This window comes from Corvus cornix, chromosome 2 (assembly GCF_000738735.6).
Source record: "Corvus cornix cornix isolate S_Up_H32 chromosome 2, ASM73873v5, whole genome shotgun sequence".
In the NCBI taxonomy this organism is placed as follows: domain Eukaryota; kingdom Metazoa; phylum Chordata; class Aves; order Passeriformes; family Corvidae; genus Corvus; species Corvus cornix.
Genome location: NC_046333.1, coordinates 9,176,267 through 9,202,867, shown reverse-complemented (window position 1 = coordinate 9,202,867; position 26,601 = coordinate 9,176,267). Strand labels below are relative to the sequence as shown.

Sequence of the window (26,601 nt, the reverse complement as noted above, 5' to 3'; positions counted from 1 at the left end):
AAAAAAAAAAAAGCTATTCAGACCTTGGGCTGGTTGTTGATACAATTTTATAGAACAAAACATTTAGAGTTAAAATATTACTCAGAGGTAAGCTGGAATTGTACCAACGTAGATGCTGTCATTTTTCTTAATGTTTGAGTTTTAGCTCATGGTAGCTATCTGTGGGTGATTTTGAAAATTGAGAACAATACATGCAGGTGAAATCCTTGTCAGCAGGGTGCTTTTGTATAGCAAACCTTCAGACTTGATTTAATAGCAGTCTGCCCAGTAAATCATCTTCACTCTGGACAGTGTAACATTGGCAGGTACTAAGTAAAAGTCTACTGTGTTAAATTTTGTGACCTCAATAATCTATTGCTTGTGCATCAGCAGATTAATCTGTAATCAGGAATATTTCGAAGTTCTGGCTGGTTTTGGGTGTTTTGTGACCACTGTGGTGACTACTCTTTTCTCATACCCCACACCACAAATTCAGCACAACCTTTTATCCTAATTGGCAAAATGATTCAGAGCTTCGCAGTTTATGGAAGCAGAACTGCCCTTCAGTGACACCGGGAATAGGTTCATGCTCAAGGCAGGCTGGTGGATAGCTGTGCAAAAAGGGCTTTCTTCATCTTGGTAGAAAGCTGGAAGTTTGAACTCAGGCCTGCCCAGTAATTTCTGAAACATTTCACAAAGTTGCAGCCTATGCACACTGCCATGTGGACTTGGAAGACAGTTTCCGGGGACTGCACAGAGAAGTCTGTATGTTGACAGATGTTGTATTCATCTTGGCAGGAGCCATTCAAACTTAGTTATTTGTATAAACTATGAGCATTTTCTGTAAAGCGAATAAATGGTTGTTATAGCTCAACGCAGATGGCATCAGGACCTGGCTTTGGGCTTATGAAATGCATATATGTATTTCCATAGATAACATTTCTCAGAGTTTAACAAACTATGAGAAAGAGCATTATGGAAGATTTGTATGCTGTGTACATATTTCTGAGACCTGAATTCTGCCCTTGGGGAACTGACACTGCTACTGCTCAAAGGAGAAGCTATCAAGGGGAAAAAATATTGAAAATCCAAACATGAGCGAATAAGAGATGTTTTATTTCCCCTTCCCCCTTCTCCATTTGCAGAAGATTGGAAAATAACTGATATTGCAACTGTAGTGGCATAAGCCACTGAGAAGAAAAAAGGATCTGAGAAAAAGCAAATAATATTAGTACTTTGCTTTGTATTATATCTTCATCCTAACCTGCTGGAATTACAGTTGTATTGTGGCTCTGACAATGGCAGGGTTGGGATTTTTTCCTAGATTCATGTTATTTTTCTTTCAGTTGTCATTATAGGCTATAAAGTGCATATCTTCTCAAATTTTCTATAAGGTGCTTTCAGAGCAACTGAAAATATATTTTTGTAGTGCATGTAATTGCTGTTATTTTGGATTTCCTTGCCCTATAACTTGAGTGTATTCTAGCTCCCATATATGACTATTATATTTAGAGATTTGTTCTCCTCATCTTCTCTCATGCAAGAGAAGAATAATTTACTCCGCATTTCATTAGGTGAGAACTTTGAATTTTCATGAGACTATTTCTCCCCATTTCAAACATAATATCAAAAGGCCTCAGTCCTGCACCTTTGTCATTTGGACAATGCAAATAATTTCTCATTCTAAATCTTTGTGTGCTGAGAACTCACACATTTGTGTAATGAAATGCACAGGTTGTTTTGATGGTAATTACTTGGTGGCTTGCAGTATGCAGTCAAAGTCTGTTTTCCTGAGGTGCAGCTCTTGCTACGAGAGGTGTACAATAAATGGATTTTGTGGCAGGACCTTGGCATTTCCTGCCCCACGTAGCAATATTCCTCATTGTCAGCCCTTAGTTACGGTTTGCTGCTCGCTGATTTGGAATTAGTCAGGGCCTCACTGGAAGCCTTGAGTCAGCCCTTGCAAGTGGGGATCTCTGTGATGCTTTGTTGGTTTTAAAGGGCCTTTGCCGAAATGCAGGAGTTTATCAGCACAATCTGATTCGAAGATTTAGGGTGTAAAAAGAAAAGTCAGATGTCTGATATGGAAAGGAAATACCCAAGAGAAGGGAGTTTGGGGTAATTTTCAGCACACTTGTTACTGATTTAGTTACTGAATAGGAAACTTTTTTTACCCCTGTAAGCCGTGTCAGCTCCCACATTAAATAACCCTCCAGTACTGTGTTTCTGCTGCACTCTGTAGATTGAAACCCAGGAAGAATAAATAAATGGCAAGTCAGACAGTATCTGCTTTAATCCAGGGCACTAGAAATAGAGACATGACTTTTAATGCAGGCACAGGCGCAGCCCTGGCCGTAAATGCTATATCAACTCCTGCTGCTTTTTTTTCTCCTCCTGCCCCTCTTTCCTATGAATAAAGTCATGATGGAAATTGCACCACAGCTACATCTTCACTTGAGTGATTTGTCCTCTTTTGGCTGCTACTGAGTAATTCTGGGACACACACAGAAAGATCATCACAAATGGATGTTGCTAACTTATGTGTAACACCACAAACTCAGAAAAATGTGTGTTGTAAAATGTTACTAAAGAATTCACTATCATTGTGGCCCTTAAAGTTATTAGAAATTAATGATAAATATTTAGTTAAACTTTTTACAGTCACAGACTCAGAATCTTTAAAATCTTCAAAAGCACCTCAAATCTATGTTTAAAAATAAACAACATGAAGGCCTGACATCTGTCGTCTATTTATGTCAAAATCTCCTGTGGATGGTGGATATCTGCAGTGTCCAGCTTAGCAGACCCACCAAGAAACTGATATTTAAAAGCTTTTGATTTTTATGTATAGCCAGTAGTTGCTGATGCTGAACTGGTATTTCCAAAACTGCTGTCATTTGAGTGTTAGCCTGCATTGTGGTAAAGGTACACAGTATTTCTAGCTATGCTATTATGCAATACATAATGTATGTTTGTATAGACAATATCATGTCACATTAATACCTACCTAAGGTGTTGCATGTGAACTTTACTGTGGCAGATGTGTTGGAAAGGTCAAGCCTGCTTATAAGGCTTGCAGAGAAATATTTTTATTCTGAATATATTACAGTGTTATTGGGAGAGCATACAGGGATCCAGTGAGTGTGTGGATGGCAGTAGCTTTGCTAAAGTATAAAAGATTCTGGAACAGAAATAACCAGACAGTATTTCTGAATGCCAAACAACTACACAAGAAATATCCAGAAGGCCAGGCATTAGAAAATCCCTTTTATCTGAGAAAGCAACCTTCACTTCTTATAAGGTCTTAGCTCACTGATGTTACTGCTAGTGGAAGCAGAGACAGAGCTGGACCACTGTTGAAAAACAGACTTAAAGGGCTCTAACTGGAAGAAAATAAAATGCTTATCCTCCAGAGGGATGAGGGAGGTTTTTTTTCTTTTTCTTCTTACCCCTTGCCTTTTTTTTTTGTAGATCTGGAAATTGGGAGTAGATGGTAATTGAGGGGAGTGTGTGTGTGTTGCTGTGCAAGGCACCGTATCCTCTGCTTGACTGTATTTGTGATTTGACCTTGAGTCATGACTGATTTTCCAAGATATTTCCAAGGGCAATGGCATCAAAATTCTCCACAGTGCTGCTGTTCCACTTTTGCTATCCCTGTGTCAGCAATACTGTGCACATAATGAATTTAGGGTCAAATTGGAAACTTATTAAACTAGACTACACTGGTGGCATTGCATTGTGAGTGGTTAGCTGGCAAATAAAGTTTTTATGAGCTTCTGCATTAACATTTTTCTTTCTTGGTATGAAGTCCCAATCCTCACCCTGACTGTCAGTTTTCAGGTCCTGGTCCTTTTCTGCATTTTGGGATCTAAATCTGAGGAGCACACAGAGAAGCACATGAAGTGTATTCACATATCTCATGAAAATAGATTTTTAAGTTAATTAGCAGATGGCTTTTCAATTCCTCTGGAGTGCCTGGTTTAGCAACTTTGCATTCATGTGAGTGATCCCATTGACTTCAGTGGGAGTCTGTATGAAAGGCTGTATGCTCTGGAGCCTTTTGCTGGCAGCTGGCAAGGACTTAGAAGGATATTTCCTTTTCTGCAGATATAAGAATAAAAAGATATCTTTATCCAAGAGGCAATGTGCTAGAAACCTGCCTAAGCTCAGTGTCAGCCTATTGTTCTGCTGTTAAGAATGGGGCTGCTGACATTAGAGAAGCACAAAAAAGCAGTGTAACACTTGTGGGCTCTACCAGCAGTAGATCTGTGAATTAGGGCAGGATGTTGACTCTCATACCTTTTTTTTTCCTCCTTAGAAGCCTCAGGCCCCCTGAGGCTATATGCTATTAAGCAGTCAAAGCACATGTTAATAGCATTGATTAGTTTTTGATTCTCAGAAAAGTAAGGAGGGAGTCAGCAGAAGGGCTGCCTTTTGGACTTCCAGAGGGCTGACTTTGTCCTGTTTGTGAGAGGAGTTGACAGTGTCCCTTGGAAGACTGTCCTGAAGGGTGGAGGGGTCCAGGAAGGAACTCCTAAAGCTGCAGGAGTGGGCCATCCCAGTGTGCCTGCAATAAGATGATCTGGTGGTGAGGGAGACCAGCCTGGCTGAACAGAGAGTTTTTACTGGAACTCAGGGGAAAAAAAAAAAAAAAAAAAAGGAGAGTTTATGACCTTTGAGAGAAGGGGCAAGCAGCTCACATGAGTTTGTGAAAGGCAGATCCTGCCTGACCAACCTGATCTTCTATGACAATGTGACCCATTTGGTGGATGAGGGAAAGGCTGTGGATGTGTCTATCCAGACTTTGACAGTTTCCCGCAGCATTCACCTACAGAAGCTGGCTGCTCTGTACTGGGTGTACTCTTTGCTGGGTAAAAAACTGTCTGGATGGCCAGGCCCAGAGGGTGGTGTGGGGAATGGAGTTACATCCAGCTGGTGGCTGGTCACAAGTGTGTTCCCCAGGATCAGTACTGTTTACTATCAGTATCAATGATCTGGCTGAGGGGATTGAGTACACCCTCAGTCAGTTTGCAAATGATACTCTGTTGAGTGTATGTGTTATCTTCTGGGGGTCAGGAAGGTTCTGCAGAGGGACCTGGACAGACTGGACTGATGGACTCAGGACAATTGTATGAAGTTCAACAAACTGAAATGCCGGGTCCTGCACTTGAATCACAACAACCCCAGGCAGCGCTACAGGCCGGGGACAGAGCGACTGGAAAGCGGCCCAGTGGAAAGGAACCTGTGGGTGCTGGTCAACAGCAGCTGAACATGAGCCAGGTGTGACCAGGTGGCCAGGAAGGCCAATGGCATCCTGGCTTGTATCAGAAATGGTGCGGCCAGCAGGATCAGGACAGAGATTGTCCCCCTGTACTCAGCACTGGTGAGGCCACGCCTTGGGCTTGGCAGTGCTGGGTTTCTGGATGGGCTCAATGATCTTAGAGGTCTTTTCCAGCCTAAAAAATTCTATGATTCTACCTTACTTTTTGATTCTTAGGTAATAGCAAGAGCTGTCTGGCATACATAGAAGTGCTGTAGTGTGCAAGAAACTGGAAATAAAAAAGCAGACAGAAGGGAATGCGTTCTTTAGACTCACAGTCCTTGTATCCCAAAGCCTGCCGAAGCGGCCCTCTTGTTCTTCCTGCACTCCAGCGGAGAAGTGTCTGCCCAAACTTACAGAATCGCTTCTCTCTTTCAACATCACAGGCACAATGCAGTCTGTGTCAGAGCCAGAGGCAAACTTAAATAGCTGTAGATATATAAAGGAACAAAGTGAAGGAGTCTTTTGAAGCCCAGAAACCACTTTGAATAATTTAGGGATCTTCCTTATCATCCTACTGTTTACCTTGGCAGTTTAGATGTACAGAGTCAGTGGCTTAGTTTGTCAGAAAGAAGTCAGAGGCTGGGTGACTGGAACAGCTCAAGTTTGGATTTGTCTGTAGTTCATTATGCGCAGCTTTTTTCTCCCCTCACTAGAAATAACCAGGGTTTTCTGTAGATTTTTGGTATTTATGAATTATGAGGGCACTTAATATAAATAGTTTTTTTTCTGTTTTTATTTAAATGGTCCTGAGCTCTCAGCAAATAAGTTTATGACAACAGATTTGCATTTTGCAGTTTCATGAAAATGTCTTATTTCTTGCAAAATACCCTTACTTCCAGGGTGTATTTTTTGCTTAAAGTTGATAATTTGTCTTTTACTGAACAAAGTGAGAAAGCTTTTGGAGAAGAGGTGCACAAAGGTTTGAAATATTCATGGAAATCTAAAAATGACTACTGACTTTTGTTTACTATAGATTGCATTGGCTTTCACAGAGATGAGAATTGGCTTTTAAAGAGAAACCCAAATCCCTCTGAACGCTTCATTTTGGGAAGGAGGGGGAGAACCGACACTCTCTGATGATTTGTTTTCATGAGATGTCTGCATTAGCTCTCAAATTACAGAGCTGATTTGATGGAAAATTGCAAGAGGCTGCTCATTTGTGACTGACCCTGCCATCTAGCAAGAAGATAGACCTTAGGCATAATTGGGTTGATGCTGATTTGATCGCACACAAAAAAAAGCTTAAAATAAGTCTTAGATCTGCAGAAGCAAGGCAATGCTCCATCCTTAAATTGCCCCTTTTGTTGGTTGTCACAGGATTTTGCTACACTGGATGACTTCTTATTGGAAATCATATGCCTCCTTCAGTGGATTGAGGGTAAAAGGATTTTTATTGATACTTTGTGCTTCTATATTTTGTATGTATGTTTGGAGAAAGAAGCATTTGACCAGTGTACACAAAGAAATGCCACACACCTTACATTACATAACTTGAGTGGAAGCAATAAACCTAGTGAGATTAGACTCCCTGAAAACTTCTCACCTACACGTTTCACATTATCCTTGCATTAGGAACAGGTGAAATATTAGATTTTGCTAATGAAGGTGATATGAGTCCTGAATAGTTTATGGGAAATTGATATTATGAATTTATTTCATTTTCACTGGAAATCCAAGAAATGAGACCACAAACAGGGAGTTTGTCTGGGAAGGAAGTACAGTGCTTATTTCATGGTGTATCTACACACACCACAGAAGATAGGTCCAGATATTCCATGCTACTGCACATACATGAAGGCAGCCAGCATAATCTGGGGTGTCTGGAAGACTTGTGGTGGCAGGGCTGGTTTTATAGAGCAGTGAATGAGGACTGGGAAATCTGTGAGATGTGTTAATTCGGCACCTCTCCAAGGCAGTCTCCACTGCTCCTGTGGAGCACGGCCAGCCAATTAAGCTGCCTCCACTCAGCCACCCCGTCTTGCTTGGATGCCCATGTGGATGCAGAGGATTGTAATTTGCAACTGCCTATACAGGTGAAAATTTTATCCAAACATCCTGCTGCTTAAGGACATAGATTTCTTGCATCCAGAGTGGTTGGGAAGCTCACTGCTTGTGCTTATAATGGGCTTGCAGAAACATTTTGCATAAGGCCAAGAATATTTTGCTCAGAGATTTGATGAGACATGTCTACAAACAAAACTTCCATCTCAACACAAACTGGTGTTTTGAACAGGTATTATTCTGAGGCCTTATAGGTTGCAATGGAAAAGATTTTTAAGGCTCATTCTCACAGCATCCTAAATGATGCTGCGAATAAGTTTCATCTCTGATTTAGCATAGTTGCAGCAAGCATTGCTGTGTTTATGACAGACTCCTCCTTTTGATAAGGGAGTAAATTTGCATGGCTGAGTTAAGACCTCTGAAAATAAGGGCTTACAATGAGTGAAACACCAATGTACTGTACCCCTTTAATTACCATAGTTCTAAGGCAGCATAGTTACAACATGTAATTAAATTTCATTGTATAAATGTAACATGGGCTGTGGTAGGCACATCTTTCATCTTTTGATGTATAATGACATTCAAAATATTCTCTAGTACTCAGTTGATAAACAACTTGAAGAGTCAGGGTCTACAGAGTAGCTTGTTTGATTTTAAATTTGTAAGATTGACACGTGGTCTCTTTTGACGATACTGCATTCTGATGTGATCCATTTATCTAATGTCATTAACAGTACATGCTGAATGTACAATTAAGCTTGAAACTGTCAATGTCAGTGGCTGTTAAAAAAGGGTTGATAAAAATGAGAAGAGGAACCGCTGTTTTGTAATAAGCATCTGTGTTGCTTTTAAGTCAAGAAAAAAAAATCAATGAATTTCAATATATTGCTGTCTTCATTGCCAATGTAATTCAATAAATATGTTAATTCACTTTTCTGAACACTGAAGAGAGTGAGAGCTTTTTTTGTAATTTATTTTTGTCAGTTCTGTTTTCCTTTTTTTTTTTGTTTTAGTTAGACTTTCAGCTTAAGTCTAGTAAAAAAAATGCTATTACATTGAAGTAGAAATGAAATATTCTATATCTTAGACTTTTAACAAACTGCAGGATTTTTTCTTTATTTGTTTGTTATCTTTGAACTTGCAAGCCAGTGAAAAATGGATGTATTCTTTTATCTTTAACAATTCTCTTCCTGCTAGAATAAAATGGGAGCACTTTGAGGTTCAACAAATACGATTGCAAGTCCACATGCTAATTTCAGTGCAAAAATTTCTTCATAAACACATTGCTGGTCTTTATCGTGAAACATGATAAATCGACTTCATATACTTTAATCCTATTTAGGAATTTGCATGTTCTGTAGTAGCATGAATCAAAACTGAAGTGTTTCTTTAAGAACTCTTTGACATAATACCATTATCTGGTAGCGAATTATATAAACTGATATGAGAAATACCTGTATTTGTATCTCTCTCCAAGCATGCCCTTGTTTTGTAATTGTTACATCTGTTTTCTAAAGAAATTATTAACATATTGATAAGTGCAGCCATATAGGAGAGGCTCAGAAATCATGTTAACTATTGTAGTAACCTTTGCTATTGTAGTCTCTTGAAAAACCAGTAGGTGTGCAAGTATTGGAAAGGAGATGTCAACTTGTGAGTGTGCAGAGCTGTGAGCTCCTCTTGCCATCAGCTCAGTTGCTGTATTTTGGAAAAGACTGAGAGGTTTTGCTGATTGAGTAAGAGCGAGCCTGTGTTTGAAGCCCTGAATCTCCTCAGGGCATCTGTGTATTAGGCTTTTCTTTTAGTGTGTGAAATCTGTTGAAAGACACCAATGGTAGCATATCAGACCTCTTCTGATTCTTCTTTCTTAGTGCTTTCCTGTTTAATCCTCTAAATGCTAGTCAAGAAGTGTATTACCAGAATAAATATATATATACTTTTTCATATATTTTCTTTTGTGTAGTTAATGGCTGAGGTTGCTTGGACCCCATGTCACTAAAATACTCATCTGGAAGTAGTTATTCCAAACAAGGCCTTGTAAGTGGACAGGAGATATACAAAGCTGCAGTTGCTGCAATTGCCCCATATCAGTTAATATTCCAGGTGATAAGACAGCAACCGATTTGCCAGCTGAACTACTTTCATGCCAATGAAAGTTTTCAAAGGAGACAATATTATGGCTCCATTAATGCTTTGCCTTTTTTTTTTTTTAAAGTAAGATTGATGTTAACTGAGATGAATACACACTAGCAAAACCAGAACTTACTCCAACTAAAGGAAAACTCATTTAAGGAACTTGATGCTGTATAATCTCCATTCCACTTTCCAGGATGGTGGTTCTGGCAGCAGGTGTTGTAAACACAGCAGCACAGATGGAGGAGAGTTAGTAGTGCTTACGTTTGAGGCAGGCAAACACAAGCTGGGGAATCTGATCTGAGCTAAAGGGGAAGGCAACAGTATAAATCTACCCAAGGTGAATCATACCAATGACCTGAAAAGCTTTGCTTTGTCCTCTTTTATTTTTGAAGGAGGACTAACTTTCTAGACAGGAAGTGGAGGCAATGGCATCAACTGGATGTCAGTAAAGCATTGGTTGGTCTATATAAGAAACTTTTATTTAAATTTCAGAGTATAAAGTCTATTGAGGGAATTGTAAAGTGAATACAATGTCTTAATAGATTATGTCAATGGGAAGTATTAATGAGAGAAGTACTTGGACTGAGCTTTGTAAATGAATTTCTGAAGATTTGATTTTCTGAAAGATTTCTCTTTATAGTCTTACTATTGACTTCAAGACAAATACTAAGATAGTACTGGCTGGAAACAGTGCTTCTTTCTTGATAAAAGAAGAAGACTATTACAATGAAAAGAACGTGCAGCTGTGAGAAGTAGAATGATAAACTCATATGAATAGTTCAGAATGAAAGTTGATACAGCCAGGGACTAAAAACTTGACTATTATTAGAGCATTCCCAGTTGGAAATGGTGGAGGAGAAGGGCTTGTATGTAATTTTCATCCTTACCATGGTGTTACTATAAAAAACCGTGAACAATTTTAGAATGCATCTATCCAGGACATGGAGGAAGAGAGAAACAAGTAGCAATGTGTGTAACATTAACAAAACATCACCTGTAATACCCATATGGACATTTTCTTTTAAGTCTATTGAAGAAAGTTTAGTTGAAGCTGGAGGATGGGGAAAAAAGGCTGATGATAAGATTAGAAAATGAAGTCTCTAATCAATAAGGAAACTACAGGAGGCCATCCTAGTTAGCCTTGCACATTACACCTTGAGAAATGATACCTGATACGCAGGTGTTACAGGCTGATGTAGCTGATATCTGTCAGTACGTGACCGATAAAAGACCAGGGAGATAAAAGGTCCATTTAAGGCCAGCGTTAGCATGAGAACAGAGAGGTATTAATGACTCATGAGTAGGTTCAGAGTCAGACTTAGAGGATTCTTCCAAGTCTTTGGGCTCTGGAGCCAACTTCCAGAAGGGAGCTTTGAACAAAACAGTGAGAAGGTGAAGCTGGGTATATTTATATCAGAGGAAATGTGTTATATGCACACATATTACAGGAAATTTGTTTCTCTTGTCCTATACTTGCCTTTAAACTCAGTTGCTATGCTGCCTGTTACACAAAATTGCACTTCTGTTAATGGTGTCAGTTACTTGTGAGATGCTTATATATTTCAATAAAACCATTCTGGAGAGAATCAATATTCACTGCTGTTTATGCTGTCTTCCTAAAAATATGTGGCCATAGGGGCTACAGAAATGACTGGGACCCACTGTCTGGCCCTGCATCTGAGCGGCACAGAGTGATCCATCTCCAGTCAAAGCCAACCAGAGGTGCACTGACTCTTGCAGGTGTGCCTTGAGATGTTGTAGCCCATGAACTAGCCACATGGTTACTGTGGAAGAGTATTAGCTGGGACAAAACCACGGCAAAGACCTTTCTAATGTATGTTGTTGATGCAGGCCAAATGCCAGTGCTCAGGGAGGTTGTGTAGTAGGTTTAGTTTACCAGCAAAAGGAGCTGCAGGGCTCTCTCTTAAACTGGGACTGTGGCTTGATGAGGACATGAAATATAAATTGCATTATTTTATGTTATCTCTGGTGTAATGAAGTAGATCAAATATTAATCTGCTGCAGAATGAAACAAGGAAAAATATATTTATTTAGAGAGTTTGGTAAGCTGCTACTGAATAATATTGTCCTAGAAATCATGGCTTTATGAAAAGTTTTCACTGTTTCTGCTTGATTCCACTTTAGTGAACAAATGCAAATAATACTGAATAGCAAGATCTTGTAAGAGGTTGCTAATTTGATAATTTTTTTTTTTTTTTTTAATTTGAGATTTGGCAAAATACTACAAATTTAAATTCTATGTGTTTAGACATGTAATTTGAGAATTTTTTCTTATATTGAATACAGACTAAGAATGTATTAGGTTAATTTTTAAAAATAAGTAATACAGGTTTTAATTACTTTTTCTGTTTTACCAGTTACTTCAGGATTTATCTTCTTTGCATTCATTTTCAAAAAAGCACCTTTTCCCTTTCTCCCTCATACCCACTGTGTTTGACAGACGCTGTTTGTAACCATTCATGAGCTGACTTAAAGCTGTCCTTCAGATTCCTTCTTGAAATTGTCCTCCATGGAGCATAAAAAGTATGCCCTGGGAACTGCACTGTGTTTAGTATTGCTTGACGTTCTGCCTGGTATTGCCAAGCTCTTACTTTATGTATCTGTGTCTGAATGCCATAAATACTCCTTGGGGGAGAGTATTTTAGATTGTTATTTTATTTCATATGGGTATATGATATGTAAATATGTATTTTGCACATATAAAATACAGTTATGTGTCAATATATAGAGATTTTTTTTTTGCTGTTGTACGTTTTTATTTTAAACATGTTCCCTGAACAATTATTAGGGATGCTAGGGACTACAATGATACCAGTAATTAAAACTACTGAGGTAAAAGGGACGCTTTAAGACTTGGGGGTCTTGCAGCATGTCCCTCTCCTTTGGTTCTTGCTGGTATTTGGTATATGCCTGCTACCTTCACAAACAGTACTGTATGCAATTTTTTGACTTTGCATATATTATTATTCTCCTGTAACTTCTGCTTTGTCTTGAATTACTTCAGTTCTGACTTCAGCCACCATATTGTGACATTTGCCCATTCCCTGAAATGGGGTGCCCAATATTTAGTAAGTCTCATGTTAAAACTATCGAGCTTATATTTTTAGCTGTTGTTTTCTTTTATAACAGATTATAATTTTTTACCATTATTTGAAAGTGATATGATTATTTGAAGGAATATCCTCATGTTTTGTATTTCATTTTCACTTATAGTATCAAATGCTCAGACCAATGTGTCCTGTTAAGAATAAACACTTGATACTTTAGTGCACCCAACTGATTCAGCTGTAGCACACATTTCTCCCTAAAGTGATTTAAAAATTAACTGTTAGAAATTGACTATGGTAGAAATCACAGAAAACCCGTTCAAGTTTTCTACGAATAAGACTTGAAAATATATTTCAAAACCCTTAAATAACTATATTTAAGAATATCCTGTTTAATGCTAGGAAATTAACAGTCATTTTATTCATTTGAAATAGAAATGCCTTCAACCTTCTAGGGAAAGCAAGAGCAAATTACAGCCAAATTTTCATTTCACAAGTCATCTTCATCCAGGATAAGCCAGGGCCCCAAGGTCAATTCTTCAATTTGGTATCCTATTTCCATAATGTTATTCTGCAGTGTACTTTCATTATTACTGGAGCACTGCTCGCTTTCCTATTAGTTTTATAAATGGCTATGTTAATGCCTTTTTGCAGACAAAACCACCTTTTGTTAATATCCCAGTGGATTTCCTAAGGATTAAAATATAGTTTTAAGCAGCCATTGGTTCTATTTATATTTTTCATTGATGATTAGCCCTTGTCACCTACCCAAAAGTGGCATTGTTCAAACAGAGATCGAAGCAGTTTTTAAGAAGATACAAGTGATTGGCTTGACTGACAGAAAAAATAACTAGAAGCTGAAAATTCTAAGAATCTTTGTAAAATTTAGTAATATCTAAGGCAATGCGACAGTAGAGAAAGAAGAAAAATAGAGGTGTGGGGGAAAATCTGTTCTGGCCAGGGAGTAGCCTTTTATACAAGGAGTTCTGCAGATAAAACTGTTTTCTTTGTCTTTCCTGTGCTGTTCGTGGTGAGAAGATACCAGTGCAGCTCAGCCGGGGTACAGCTCTTATCCCTAAAATTTTGCCAGTTTTGTTTTAGATAATGAAATATTTACTTCTGCAGTTGTAATAAATACATACATTACGTAATATCCAGGACAAAAATGGATGGAATACATCTGCAGTGTTCCTCCCTGATAGGAGGATTTGTGTTTACTGTGCATAAGAGGTTCTCCTCAGACCTTAGAGAGAGTGGAAAATAGCATTTCTTGGGAGCCATATTGATGAAATTTGGTTTCTTCTGGTGTCTTTTTTTAGGGGAATAAATGATTTATGTACATAAAATATAATCTCACTCAAGAAAGAGGATGATGAAAGAAGCTATTGACTGATTACCTTGATTTTCCATAGTCTACATATCTTGTGAACTCTGCACAAGCATTTCAGTAGTTATACAACAAAATCCTGTTCATAGTAGCAGAGTATTCTGTTCTGCTTTGGAGTTTAGAATAGGATATTTCAGTTGGAAGGGACCTACAAGGATCATCCAGTCCAACTCTCTGACCATTTCAGGGCTGATCACAAGTAAAAGCATGTTGTTAAGGGCATTGTCCAAATGCTCCTTGAATACTGACAGGCTTGGAGCATCAACCACCTCCCTAGGGAGCTTGTTCCAGTGCTTGGCCACCCTCTCAGCAAAGAGATGCTTCCTAATGCCCATTCTAACCTCCCTGGCACAGTTTTGAACCATTCCCATGCATCCCACCACTGGATCCCAGGGAGAGAAGCTCAGCACATCCCTTTCCAATTCCATTTCTCAGGAAGCTGTAGAGAGCAACAAGGTCATCCCTCAGGTTCCTTTACTCCAAGCCAGACAAAGCCAAAATCCTTACCTGCTCCTCATAAGAAACACCTCCCAGCCCTTTCACCAGCTTTGTTGCCCTCTTTTGGATGCATTCAAGGACCTTCATGTCTTTCTTAAATTGTGGGGCCCAGAACTGCACACAGCACTGCAGGTGAGGCTGCAGCAACACTGAACACAGCGGGATAGTCATCTGTTTTGAGCAGCTGGTTGTGCTGTGTTAGGGCCAGGTTAATACGTTTATGAAGTGGATTTTTTTGTAACAGAAGATGTGTCTTAGCAGGAACTTGATCTTCCCCAGAACAGCTTTCCAAACAACTATGTTTAACTTCTGAAATGGGACTGATAAATGTTTCATACCTGACCTACTGCAGCTGGAATGAAACCAGTAGGCTCAGTACCCTCAAGATGGAGCAGTCCTTTGGCTTTGTTCAGCACACCTCCAACTTGTCTTTAATCAGACTTTTTTTAAAAAAAGAAACCATTCTGAATGACTTTTTCCATGCATCCTGATATATTTGTAGGTCTTGGAGACATACAGTCCAGTACTTGGTCATGGAACTCAAGCCCCTCTGACATATTGTCTCTGAGGAAGTTATTTAAGTTTAAATTTTCAAACTCAAATGCTTAAATGTGAGTATATGTGACAACTTAATAGCAGTCTGCTGAGTGTGGTTTGCTGTTGTGCCAGTATCAACTTGGGGTAAGCAGATACTTCAAAAAATCAAAGATCATTTTCACTTTAATACATAATAATAATTATTCATGTTTTCAAGGTATTTTATACTCTGATTTGGAGAAAAGTTCAGAGGTCCTTGAAGTGACAGACACTTGAACTAGAATCCCACACCGTGCAGACATAACCAATTTAGATCCTTAACATACATGCATAGTCTCAGAAAGGCTTTTTAACACATGTGAAGGAGAAAAGTATTGTGGTTAAATTGTTTCTAGACCTCCTCTGCATGCATTTACCTAAGTGAGTGCACCTGCTTTTTGGGCTTACCCCTGTCCTGTTCCTATTTAGGTGCTGATGTGAGCACCTGCTTTGGACATCTGCTCCAGGTTCACCTGACCTCACTTCAGGCACTCTGCTGAGTGTGAGCTAAAAACTGACAGGCTCTCCACAGCCAATGTAGAGAGGCACTTTTGCAGAGTGTAATTCATCCTTCCTAAAATTGGAAATAGCTTCCAAATGTATTCCTCTCTCTTTCTCTCTTGGAGAGTCTCCTCTTGGAGACTTTTCCTGTACTGTTCTTCATTTCTTCTGAAAATCTCCATAGGTCTTGTGGCTTCCAGTGTATATGTGCTGCCTATTAGTTGAGATACTTCATATTAAAAACTGTCAAAGAAATGAAAGCAATTTCGTATGGTTCCCAGATTAATGACAGTCTGCTTGCACATTGGTTGCTTTCCGTTGGCATCTGGGTCCTAGTACAGACTGCCATTCTTAATCATATTTTAATTTTCAAATAAATTGCTTTCATTATCCTTTCATTTACAATACCATGTGTGCATTACTGCTCATTAATGTTTGTCATCTACTTTGCTGAGACTGGGTTTTTAAATAGCCATGGTTGCAATGCAGTAATTAAAGATGATCCATGTTGGTTTTGTAGAAATTATTCTGAAGCCTTCTTACACAAAAAAAAAAAAAAAGAAAAAAAAAGAAAAAAAGAAAAAAAAAGAAGAAGGAAAAACAGAAACACAAACCCAGAGTGCTGTTAAAATCAATTCCTTAAATGTATGGAAGCAGCTTAGCATAAGGCATTGCCTGTGGGTAAAAAGAGGGCACTTCTAATGCTTCTGCTTGAATGATGTCTAATGATGAATCTGTGTGAAAACCGTGTATCTCTGTAATTACTGTTGGGTTTGCGTATAATATTTTACACTCGAGATGAAGTAAGACTTTTTCCAAATTATTTTACAAAATATTTATTCCGCTCTCTGTTTAGTACTATTAGTTTCTAGTCAGCCAATTCCTTCCCCCTTTTTTCTACTTCAGATACCAAAACCATGAAGGGACAGAAATAACATGACAGGGATTTTAAAATTGCGATTTTGGAACCGAATCCTTACTGGACAGAAGTCAAAATAATAGCAGTAACCTCTGCCTGGTTTTGGTCCACCCATATTCCATGGGTAGAATATGGAAATGCTTCCTGTATCTGCATTTGCAGTAAGTATTTACTTGCCTGTGACACAACCTGTACGACTGATTTTATGCACACACGAAATTGTGGATCTCCATGTCTGTGCTTATCTGATATTTTTTATTCCTTTGCTTCTTAAGTGTCTGTGCTCAGCTTTTAAGGCCTGGCCCTTAGGGATCCTGATGTGAATGTTCAAATGGAATGTCACTACAGGAGTAAGGGAACAATTACACATTATTCAAAGAAATTTAAATGGATTTTTGAGGTATGATACTCTTTATAAACAGCTAGAGAATTAGTTGTTTTTCTGGGATTAATATTTTAGAAAGCAACTTTGGGATGTATCCATCCTTACATGACAGCACTTGGCCCCAAGATGGGACCCCTTCTTGATGGGACTTGAAAGTTGAGTCTTGCAATCACCTGCAGAGCTTTTGTGTGGCACTGCGTGGTCATGGCTGAAGAGGCCTCTCTTCTATCAGGCTGCATTTGCTTCTGAGCCAAAGAGATGAAACACATCCTGCTCCTTTCAGTCTCTACCATCATTTTCTTCCAATGAAGCTTGTAAGCTCTCCATGACCAAGATCTTGACAATCACTCCCTGGCTTAGTGCAAGAAGCAAAAGTCTGAAGAACCAAAATTAATGATGTGCCCATTTTGTTTCTACAGTTTATATATCTTCATGGAAGTGTAGTTAAAGGAAAATATTTGGAAACATACTTTGGTGTTTTCACACCCAAAACTAAACATAAATAAAATCAAATGATTTAAAAAAATAATAGCTTCATATATATTAAATTAATGATAAAGCAATAGATTCAAATTTATAAATTTTCTTATTTGAGTGATAGAAGAAAACCCAGTACCTCTCTACTTGAATCTTCTCTTTATTATTGTAGTGAAGCAAGTTGAAAAAGGTGTAACACCTCCTCTTAGTGTTCATTAGCTGAAAAGCCAAACTGGATGAAATCTGATAGAAGCACCTCAGCTAAGGCTGAATCCATGGAATTTTTTGAGTTTGTTCTTTTGTTATGATTAATCCACTCATCTCAGCCTCATGCTTTTATTCATATCAAGGTATGTATCTGTTCAATTTATTGATTTAGATTTTAATTTAGCCAAATCACCTACAGCATGTGCCTCTTTCTCTGTGGTATCTTTGGAGTAAATGTGTCACAAATATACCCCTAAATTACCTGTCCAGTTTCAGGTGGTTTGGTAAGATGTGTCAGACTTAAAAACATTTTTTTCTAAAAATCAGGCCATTTAGTATGAAAAGAAACACTGCCTTTATTTGTTACTAGAAAGAATACTTTATCTTATTTGAAATTTTTCTGTTCTCATTGATAGTAAAAAATGGAAGGAGATGGAGTAAAGAAATGGATAGGCCTGCACCAGATAATCTAAGGACATTGTCTAGATAAAACTGTGGCTTTACTAGTATGAGTGTGGTGAACTTTGGGAGGGTATTTCAGAAGTTATTTGTCACTGAAAGGACAACAATTATGCCTTTGTGAAATAAATTCATCAATCCCAGTCTAAATGTAAGAGGTAAGAGCCCTATCCCACTGTACCATAACCACACAAAACACTTCAACCCAAGCACGGTCAGTACTTTGACATCACATCTGCAGAGGAAGCTTCAGTGCCAAAAAAAAGTGTGCTTCTGCCTCAGTACATCTTCATCCCACAGACTCTGTGTTACAGCAAAGCTTTAATATTTCCTGAAGGGTGTGGTATGATCCTAGAAGCATTTTGCAAATGCTTGTAATTTTTTGCATTTTTTCCTAAAACTGTGGAAAAGCAAGAGAGCCATGCAACTCTGAGGCTTCAGTAAAGGCAATTGCTTAAGTAAATAGTTATTTTTAAGCATAAAAACATTCCAAGCAGCCCCTGGGAGGCTTGCAATGAATGGAAAATTAGGCATATCTTTAATAGTAACTGGATGCATTAGAGCTTGTACAGAAAGAGACTGGGTAACATGACATCCTTCAGAAGTACTTGGAACCTCAAATGCTTGTGAATATCTGTCTTAAGTCCATACCTAAACTTTGTGTGAAAAGCAGAGAATTCCATGACTGTAAAATTTGTTCCAGGAGATTCCTTTCAGTTTCTGGACATCTATAAATATGAGGGCTCATAGCCTGCTGGATATGTAGCCCTGAGGATGGTTAGTCATTTGTTGGGATGGAAAAAAGGTAAACACATTTATTTTCTAATTTTGGATGTATTTTATTAGGTGATTCATTCTTATGCAGTGAATGTGTCTAAGCATATTCTTTCAGTTATTTACCAGTTTTTCCTGTGGTGGATAATGATATAATTCTGTATATGCTGATAATAACATGCAAGTACAATGCCAGTTACAATTCATCATGATTCTGGATGGCCTGAGATTTAAATTTTAGTAACCAGATACTCAGGAAAGGTTATTATACTAAAACTTCATAATCAGAAGAGATGCAATAAAGGCCTTTTTATTCCTGTTCAAGTACATAAAGAGTATCAATATTCAGTATGAAAATCAAAATCTGTGCAGAGATGAAGAGAGAAGAGCAGTGATACTGTTAAAGAAATGTTGCTGGTTTTGCATGGATTGTCTTATTCTGGTCATGGTTATCAAGGTTTGAGGAACATTCCTGCTCCTGTGAGAAGTCCCTCAAAGCATTGAAGCTGCTGCAGTAGCTTTAGAATAAGCAGTAAACACTTGCTTTTCAGGAATGTAATAGGGGATCTACACAACCCTTGTCTTTCTGTATAAGAGGTATCAGTAATGTCAGTGAATTCACTCAGCTGAAGACCTGCCAACAGCGTTAAAAAAGTAATCTTATTTATGTAGATATATTTTTCTGTTTGTTTTGTGATATTAAAATAAGCAGAGCAGAAAATGATAGATGATTTTTTTTTCTCTTTTGAGTAACAGTCACTGTCCAGATAAGGTGAGGGCTAAAAGATTTCTCTTCTTCATATCACATAATATGCCATTTTCATTTTGTGCTGCTTATAACCCTGAGTGTCACAGCTTTCTATTCTAGTCTGAATAGTCAATGAAACATTATGAAGCCGATAAGAAAAGCTGGTCCCCGTTCCTTGGCAACGGCTGTTAAGCAGAGCTGAGTGCTGTTGATTGAGGAGATTAGCTGCCAGAGATAAACCTCCTCTTTTTGCTGCCCTGCTGCTTATCTTTCCACCCATAACAAGTTGCACCAAGTATGACAGCAGTCAGTGGTTTAGGCAGAATATGAACTTTGCAGCAAATGAAATTTGTGCAAAACACTTTGGGTGCTGACATTAAAATCTTGAATTTATTAAAATTTTGCAGGTTGTTTTATGGACTGTAGTTCCTTGACTTAGGGATGAACATTTTTATTTGAAAGGTGCTCCAGATGTGAGAGAAATGGGATGTCCTGTTGCTACACTGCACATTCACAAATACTGAAGATAGTAGCAAATATTTGTAACAGTTGTCTCTTGCTCCAGTTCTCAGTGACATTGAAGGAATACATGAGCTAATACATGAGCATAAGTAAAATTACTGCAGCTACTAGGTATGCAGAAGTCAGATTAAAAAATTAAAATGTACTATTTCGGTTGATGTCTTTGGGAGAAAATGCTATTGTAGATTAAACAAAATCATCTGGATGCATCGAAATCTGCTTCTGTCTGTACATGGCTTGGAAATCTTTCTAGTTTCAGTATATCAAAATTACATTTCATGACAGAAGCATTTTTATTGACTGGAAAATTAGTGCTGAAATATGACCAGTGAGAGAAGCTGGTGACTTTTCCCTCCTCAAGATTTGCGTTTCTCTTTTCTTTCCCATTTAAAAAATATTGGCTTATCCCTTTGCTTTCATTAGTGAGTCTGCAGTTCTGTTTATGTTTTTGACCTTGAGGATGCCCACACCACCCCCCTGGATCTGCTTTGCCTTTGCAAACCTCTCTGTTGGCCAGAACAGGAGCGTAGGCTGGGCTGGTTGTTGGATAAGTGGGGAATGGTAAAGCACTGGCAAAAGAGTGAAACTCTGAGTTGACCTGCTTAAGCAAAGCCATCTGTGTGCAGAGATCTGGGTGAATAGTTATCCATCTAATAAGTGTCATAAGTTCAGCAGTATTATTTAAATGTGTGTGGTTATTGTCAATAATGCAGCAGAAGCTTCAGAATAGTAGATTTTGGGTAGAGGCATTTTCCTTCACGTAGGACTGCAACCCCTTTCTGTTAGATCTATCAAGACATACTAAAAACCAGTGATGGCTTCTGCTGGAAGAGCATTCTGCTGGAGTGGAGGAAGCAACAACAAACAGAGTTAATATTTTCTGTGTGGTTTTGTTATTCCAATCAAGAATATGGCACTTCGTAAGCAATGTAGTATCAGGAAGACATTTAGAAAGATACAGTTTGATGCTCATTAGTAAAATATTATGTCAGTGGGTTATTTTGCTGATTCTAAAGTCCTGGCTTTCAAGTTTTTTATTTTGCATCTTTGATGAATGGTTATTTCATCCTTTTGTAGCATGAATATTTTGTTCAAAATGATTTTTATTTATTCTATTTTCTTTTAAATATATGTGCTGAGTATACAACTTCTGTACTTAACCACTCCAATTAAGGATATTCTAAGGGTGTGAGCAGCTTTAATCCAGCCCCCAAACTTCAGTTAAAGAATGGCTTTTAATTGTATACAGTATTCTAAAAAGCCCATTACAACTTATAAGTATGTACAAATGTTAAGAATTTTAATATGAGTTGTATGTATTCCGGGAGTAAAATAGGAAGCAATTTGGGGTTGTACGTATCACATATATTGAGGAATCTCTGTACCCATTGCAAAAGCAAAAGAAGTCTTGCTTTTCAGCTCCTTTCTTATCATAATTTCAGATATTGCAGGTCTTAAAAGTTGTTTTGAATAGTAGCACACAAAACTGAGGAGAATAAATACTTCTGAAGCAGCTCCCAGCCCTGTTCTGATCTCTGTTCCCATATCGTTCCATCTGTCTGCAGGCTTACTTAGAGAGACAAAAGATCATCTGCTGTGCTGAAGACTTCTGTGCTGGAAAAGGCACTTCACTGTAGGGCTTTTTCCAGCCCATAAATAATCTCCTTTGCTTCTCTCAATACCCTTTCCAAAATTTATCATTCATCTTCAGATTTGGACTCCAGAACTCTCTATTCCCATACTGACCTTACCAATGCTGCATACTGAATGACGTCAGCTCCTTGTTCCCACTTACTGCTGTTATGTTCATATGTCCCCAAACCTTCTTTGTGCTTTTGCCCTCACATCATCTCAGGCTGAACACTGGGGTTTGAATCAAGCAAGGAGGACTGTAACATCTCCTGCCCTTCACCTGTTGCCATTAGCAAAGCTGCAGGCAGTGCTCCAGGTCTCTCACACAGTGGGGGGAAAGCTGTGTCAGGACCTCTAATTAGTTGTAACGGAAATAACTTTTCTGGCTGCAGCTTCTGATAGGTGGTCCAAGGTATGTAACATCGTATTTAGCTATTTCAAAGCACAGTTTGCTTGAAAACGGTCAGATTTTTTGTGTTCTTCAAACTGTTCAGCAGAAACTCTTGGCATCCTGATATTAAAGTTTGAGTGAGGTTCTTGGGTGTTCTGCCAGGGGCAGTTTGATGTGCTGTGACTTCTGTAGGCATAGTTCAGACTTGAGCAAGGTGTAGAGATTTCTCATATAGCTCTGAATCAGGTTTTAATCAGGCCACAGGCTGCAGCACTCTGAAGTGATTCGTGTTTATAAGGTTTTCCCCTCCCCTCCCTGAAGAACTGCATTTAAATTTTCTGCTGATATTTTCAGGTTCACATAACATAATTTTCTGTAATTTTTTTTAATAGTAGCTAGGGAACAAGATGGAGATCTTTATTACTATAATTCCATGCATGTCTGAAGTCAGTTCCATTTAGGAATAAATTCAGTAACTCAGATTACAAAAGCAATCTGCTGTCTCAATAAATATTGTCCTGCAAAGATCTAGAAAGATTCTAGTTTGGCAAAGGACAGAAATAAACCCAGTTTGCTCTATTAGACACTGCAGCTGGTGAATATGAATGGAATGGTCATTAGTCATGTTTTCATGAGAATATTTTCTCCTGCAAACACATAATAACTCAAATATAAGCTCTTGGCACTTACACAGGATAAGTTAAAACTTTCACTACTTTGTTTTTAATACAAAATTAAAATTAATGCAGAAATGCATTTTGCTGAACATGTTTCCTTGCAGAGTTATCTTTGCCTTGGGAATACAGATGCAAGAGCAGCTACAGTCTGATCGCACAGTGAAGACATTGCCAGCACCAAAGTGGTTCTTGGCACCAACCAAAAATGAATGGGGATCCTTGAAGTGACTGAAGTACATCTCAGTGATACTTGGAAAATTAGTGTACATAAATAAGCATTAGTATATTTGCATCTCATTGATTCCATAAATAAATTCTTAGTCCCTCCAGTAACCTCTGTTCATAAATGCATATTGAGTAAAAAAAAGGAATTGTTCATGTTTCATCATTCCTTGTTGTTCTGGCTTAATTTTAAACAGTGCAAGCAATAGGATCCATTACTCATGATCCATTACTCTTCCAGGAGGGAAGTGAACAGCTCCAGAACGGTTTCTCCCTGCTTGAAACTTGTTCTGATTCAGAATGTTCATTTTTGTATTTTCACTCCATTTCTCCCAATAATGTCATAAATAATTAATCAACCAGGTTGCATAAACGTGTAGTGTTTCTTGTAAAGAATCAGGTAGTTCCATGCTTAAGGCTCTGTGTGACTGCCTCCTTTCTTTCATTTTTCTCTGAACTTCTCTAGTTTATTAATATCTTTCTGGTAATGATGTGGTCAGAATTTGATACAGTATTCTGTCTTTTTTTCCAGGAAAAAAAAGCTTTTTCTAAATAGAGGGTGGCACATGGCTTAGATTTCTCAGTACTAAGACAGCAATGTATGCTATAAACCTACCTGTTAACCTTGCAGTCCAGTGGCTAAACATGTTAATGGAAGAGAGCGCTTTATTGTAAGCCTATTAATACTTGATTTATACTTGAATTTAAAGTATTTGTCATCTTGGAGGAGGATTTATATGTTTAAATTTTTCCTCCCTTTTCTCTTTACTACCAGTATTGACCAGAAAAGGAGTTGCTGCTCAGAGGATTTTGATTGCAAGCTCTTTTTTCTTAGAAGCACCTCAGCTAATACTGAAGCCATAGTTTTGCTTAGAAAAGCCTTCTCAACATATTACAATTAGAAGTTCTTGGGCTTTTTTCTCAGAGATTTTCTGGATTTGCCTCTGATCAAAATTAGAGGCAGATGGTTCCTGTGGCTTACAGACTGTCGTGGTTATCCGGATGTGGAAGATGTTGATTCAGTCACTGTTTTCTGATCCTTTATTATCCTCATCATGGAGCCAAAAACATAACTTTCATGCCACGTAGTTACCTAAGCTGTGGAAAGTTCAAGTTTGGTTCTCTAAGAAGTACCAAGTTATTGAAGCATTATTCAATTTGAACATTAGCTCTAGCAGCAAAATGTTAAGACTTGCTTTCTTTTCATCTCTACTTTTTCCTTTCCTTTAAGTCCCTCCTGCCCTCTCCTCCCAAGGCATGGCCATTATTTCGATGTTTGCAAGGCCGAAGTATGACCTGTTAAGGCTGAGCTTCATTTTTGTGCTCTGAATCACATAAAGTAGGCATTGAAATCTGGACCTCTCATTCTCTTAGCTGAATAACTTAGGGGCTTTTTGGAAGCAGGCAGCACTTCTTTCATGGCAAGCCTGCTCTCCTCTTGCTTTGTTAGCCTGTAACTCACTTTTTCACAGTCCTTTCCTTCCCTCCTTTTGCTGTACTGAGGATTTTTTAGTTACTTTCTCTACAATTTACATATTTCTGTTGTAACGTAGAAAAAAAATCTCCAAGTTTGCATAATGCTTTAGGACCATACAATCCACCACTTAAATTAGCAGGTTAGCATAGAAATAGTTACTGAAATTATATTTCCCTTCTGTTGAAGATTATATATATATATATATATATTTTTTTTTTTTTTTTTTAAGGAAGGACTGAGTCCTCCAGAACTTGCTCTCAGAATTACTCCTTGAGACAAGGGAATTGTAATACCCAGAGGAACTATTCATGCCTCAGAATGATTTGGAGCTTTGCAAATCCCAGCCCTATCACAGTATTTGCACAACAGCTAACCAATGCTGCTCTTAATGTTAGCTTTTATCTTTTAATAGGAGCACTTTCATAATCACTAACATCCTACCCTACATTGATTCTTTCAGGAAATACTGATTCTTTCAGCAGAAATATTCGAGGGGGTTAGGTTTGGGGATTTTTTTTAAAGTAGACCAGCTATCCATCTTTTTCCTTAAATATCTGTGTCCAGAAAGGTGAGAAGAGGCATTAAATCTTGTTAGAGTTCTTTTATTGGACTGTTAGGTGATCTGGATTGCAGCAGAATTTTTTTAAAGTTACCTTTGCCTTCCAAGAAGCAGTTTATTTAGTAGCTGAGGAAGAGTGAATTTACTGGACTGTTAGTCATCCACTGCATGGCAATTTTTTTTTGGTTGGATAAAAACAATCATGTTTAGAGTGTCCTACTTCATTGTTTTCTGCATTTTGTAGTGTTTCTATTATATTTACAAAATAAACCTACAAAAATATGCTCTGTGTTTTACTTGAAGTTGAGGATTTACTTCTATTGCATAATGTTTTGTGCCTCACAGAGTAGCAAAAGCACAGTGCCACCACAAACTCTTGTTAAACAGTCTACATGCACTTTCCTTACTTGTCTTTATAATGCTTTACTTCTAGAAACAAATATTGTGGCCTTTTATTTTAAAATTGTATTTCTTAATTTTAAATAGCTGCCTTAAAATCTTCCCCATGCCTGTCAGCCTTTAGGATAGGGAAGGGCAGTGTGGGTTGAGGGTGGCTGGAACTGCATAGTTCTGTATTGGGATGAAGCCAAATGGATCTGGAAGCAGTAAATTCAGGTGGTGAGCAGTCTGTGCTCCAGGACTGATCCCTGTCCACTAGATGCCACTATTACTGCTCCAAAATGGACATAACCGAGGACCACTGAGGAAAACAACCGAGGACTATGGAGATAAGAAAAATAAAATGACAAAAAGGTTTTAAAAGTTGAGCAGGGGGAGGTTGCTCCTCAGAAGGCTGCTGTCTGCAGAGCACTGCAGGGCTGCAGTGCAGCTCCCCCTGATTGCAAACAGCAGCTTTTCTGCTCAACCACTGCAGGATTTGCTGTTGGAAGCATTGGACTCACATTTTCAAAACATCATATGAGAAATGATGCTGCAGAAGCTTCACTGCTGCTCTATCTGTATGATCTCTACCCTACTTGCAAATTGAATATAAAAGTGTAGGTATAAATTATGAATTTTTTTTTAGTAGATGGAATATTAAAAACATGTTGTTTGCTGAAGACCTTGCTTGTAAATGTTGAATGTGGATTTGTGAACTGTATCTTTTGAAATAAGCCTCCTGGCATACAACTTAATGTCCTCTTCAATGAACAGTAACATTTAATCTTTCTTTTTAATTTTTGAAAAGGGGTTTTGAAAACACACTCCATACTATGGGAAACAGCAGGGAGAGAAGAGTAAAATACTGTAACAATCTCCTTCATACTTCCTAAACATTTAACATCTGTGACCTTGAAGTTCAGTATCATGAGACTTTTGAGATGCAAATATTGTGCTTACCATTGGAAAAGGATTTAATCTCTCCAGTAGGCAATTCAGGCTCTAATTGTGGGTTATAGCACCGACCTTTTTATTAGTCCTAGACTTTATAGCACCTTAAACCGCTGTCTGTGGGAGGAGTGTGGTGTCCATATTCAGTGAGAAGAAAGGATTCTTTTCTTACACAAGGTTAAGTCGCTGAAGAATGATGCCCATTGAAAACTCTGCAGAAACATTATAGTAGGTTCTCTGGTTAAGTGCAAGAGCACAAATGATGCAATCCAAGGTGGCAGAATTTGCCATTTGACACACCACTGGGTCTGTGGACTTTCTTTTTTGCATAACAGAGGAACAAAGCACAAT

At 38.2% G+C, this 26,601-nt stretch overlaps 1 protein-coding gene across 3 annotated transcripts in view; it reads left to right on the top strand.

Moving 5' to 3' along the window:
* PTPRN2 (protein tyrosine phosphatase receptor type N2) overlaps positions 1-26,601 on the top strand; it is a 651,283-nt gene that overhangs the window by 134,826 nt on the left and 489,856 nt on the right. The window contains exon 2 of one of the 3 annotated variants that reach the window (XM_039548282.1): positions 6,620-6,680. The exons of the other annotated variants lie outside the window; for them this stretch is intronic. Within the exon in view, the coding sequence (XP_039404216.1) occupies positions 6,620-6,680 (61 nt within the window). The remainder of the gene's footprint in view (positions 1-6,619; positions 6,681-26,601) is intronic. 3 annotated transcript variants of the gene reach the window in all.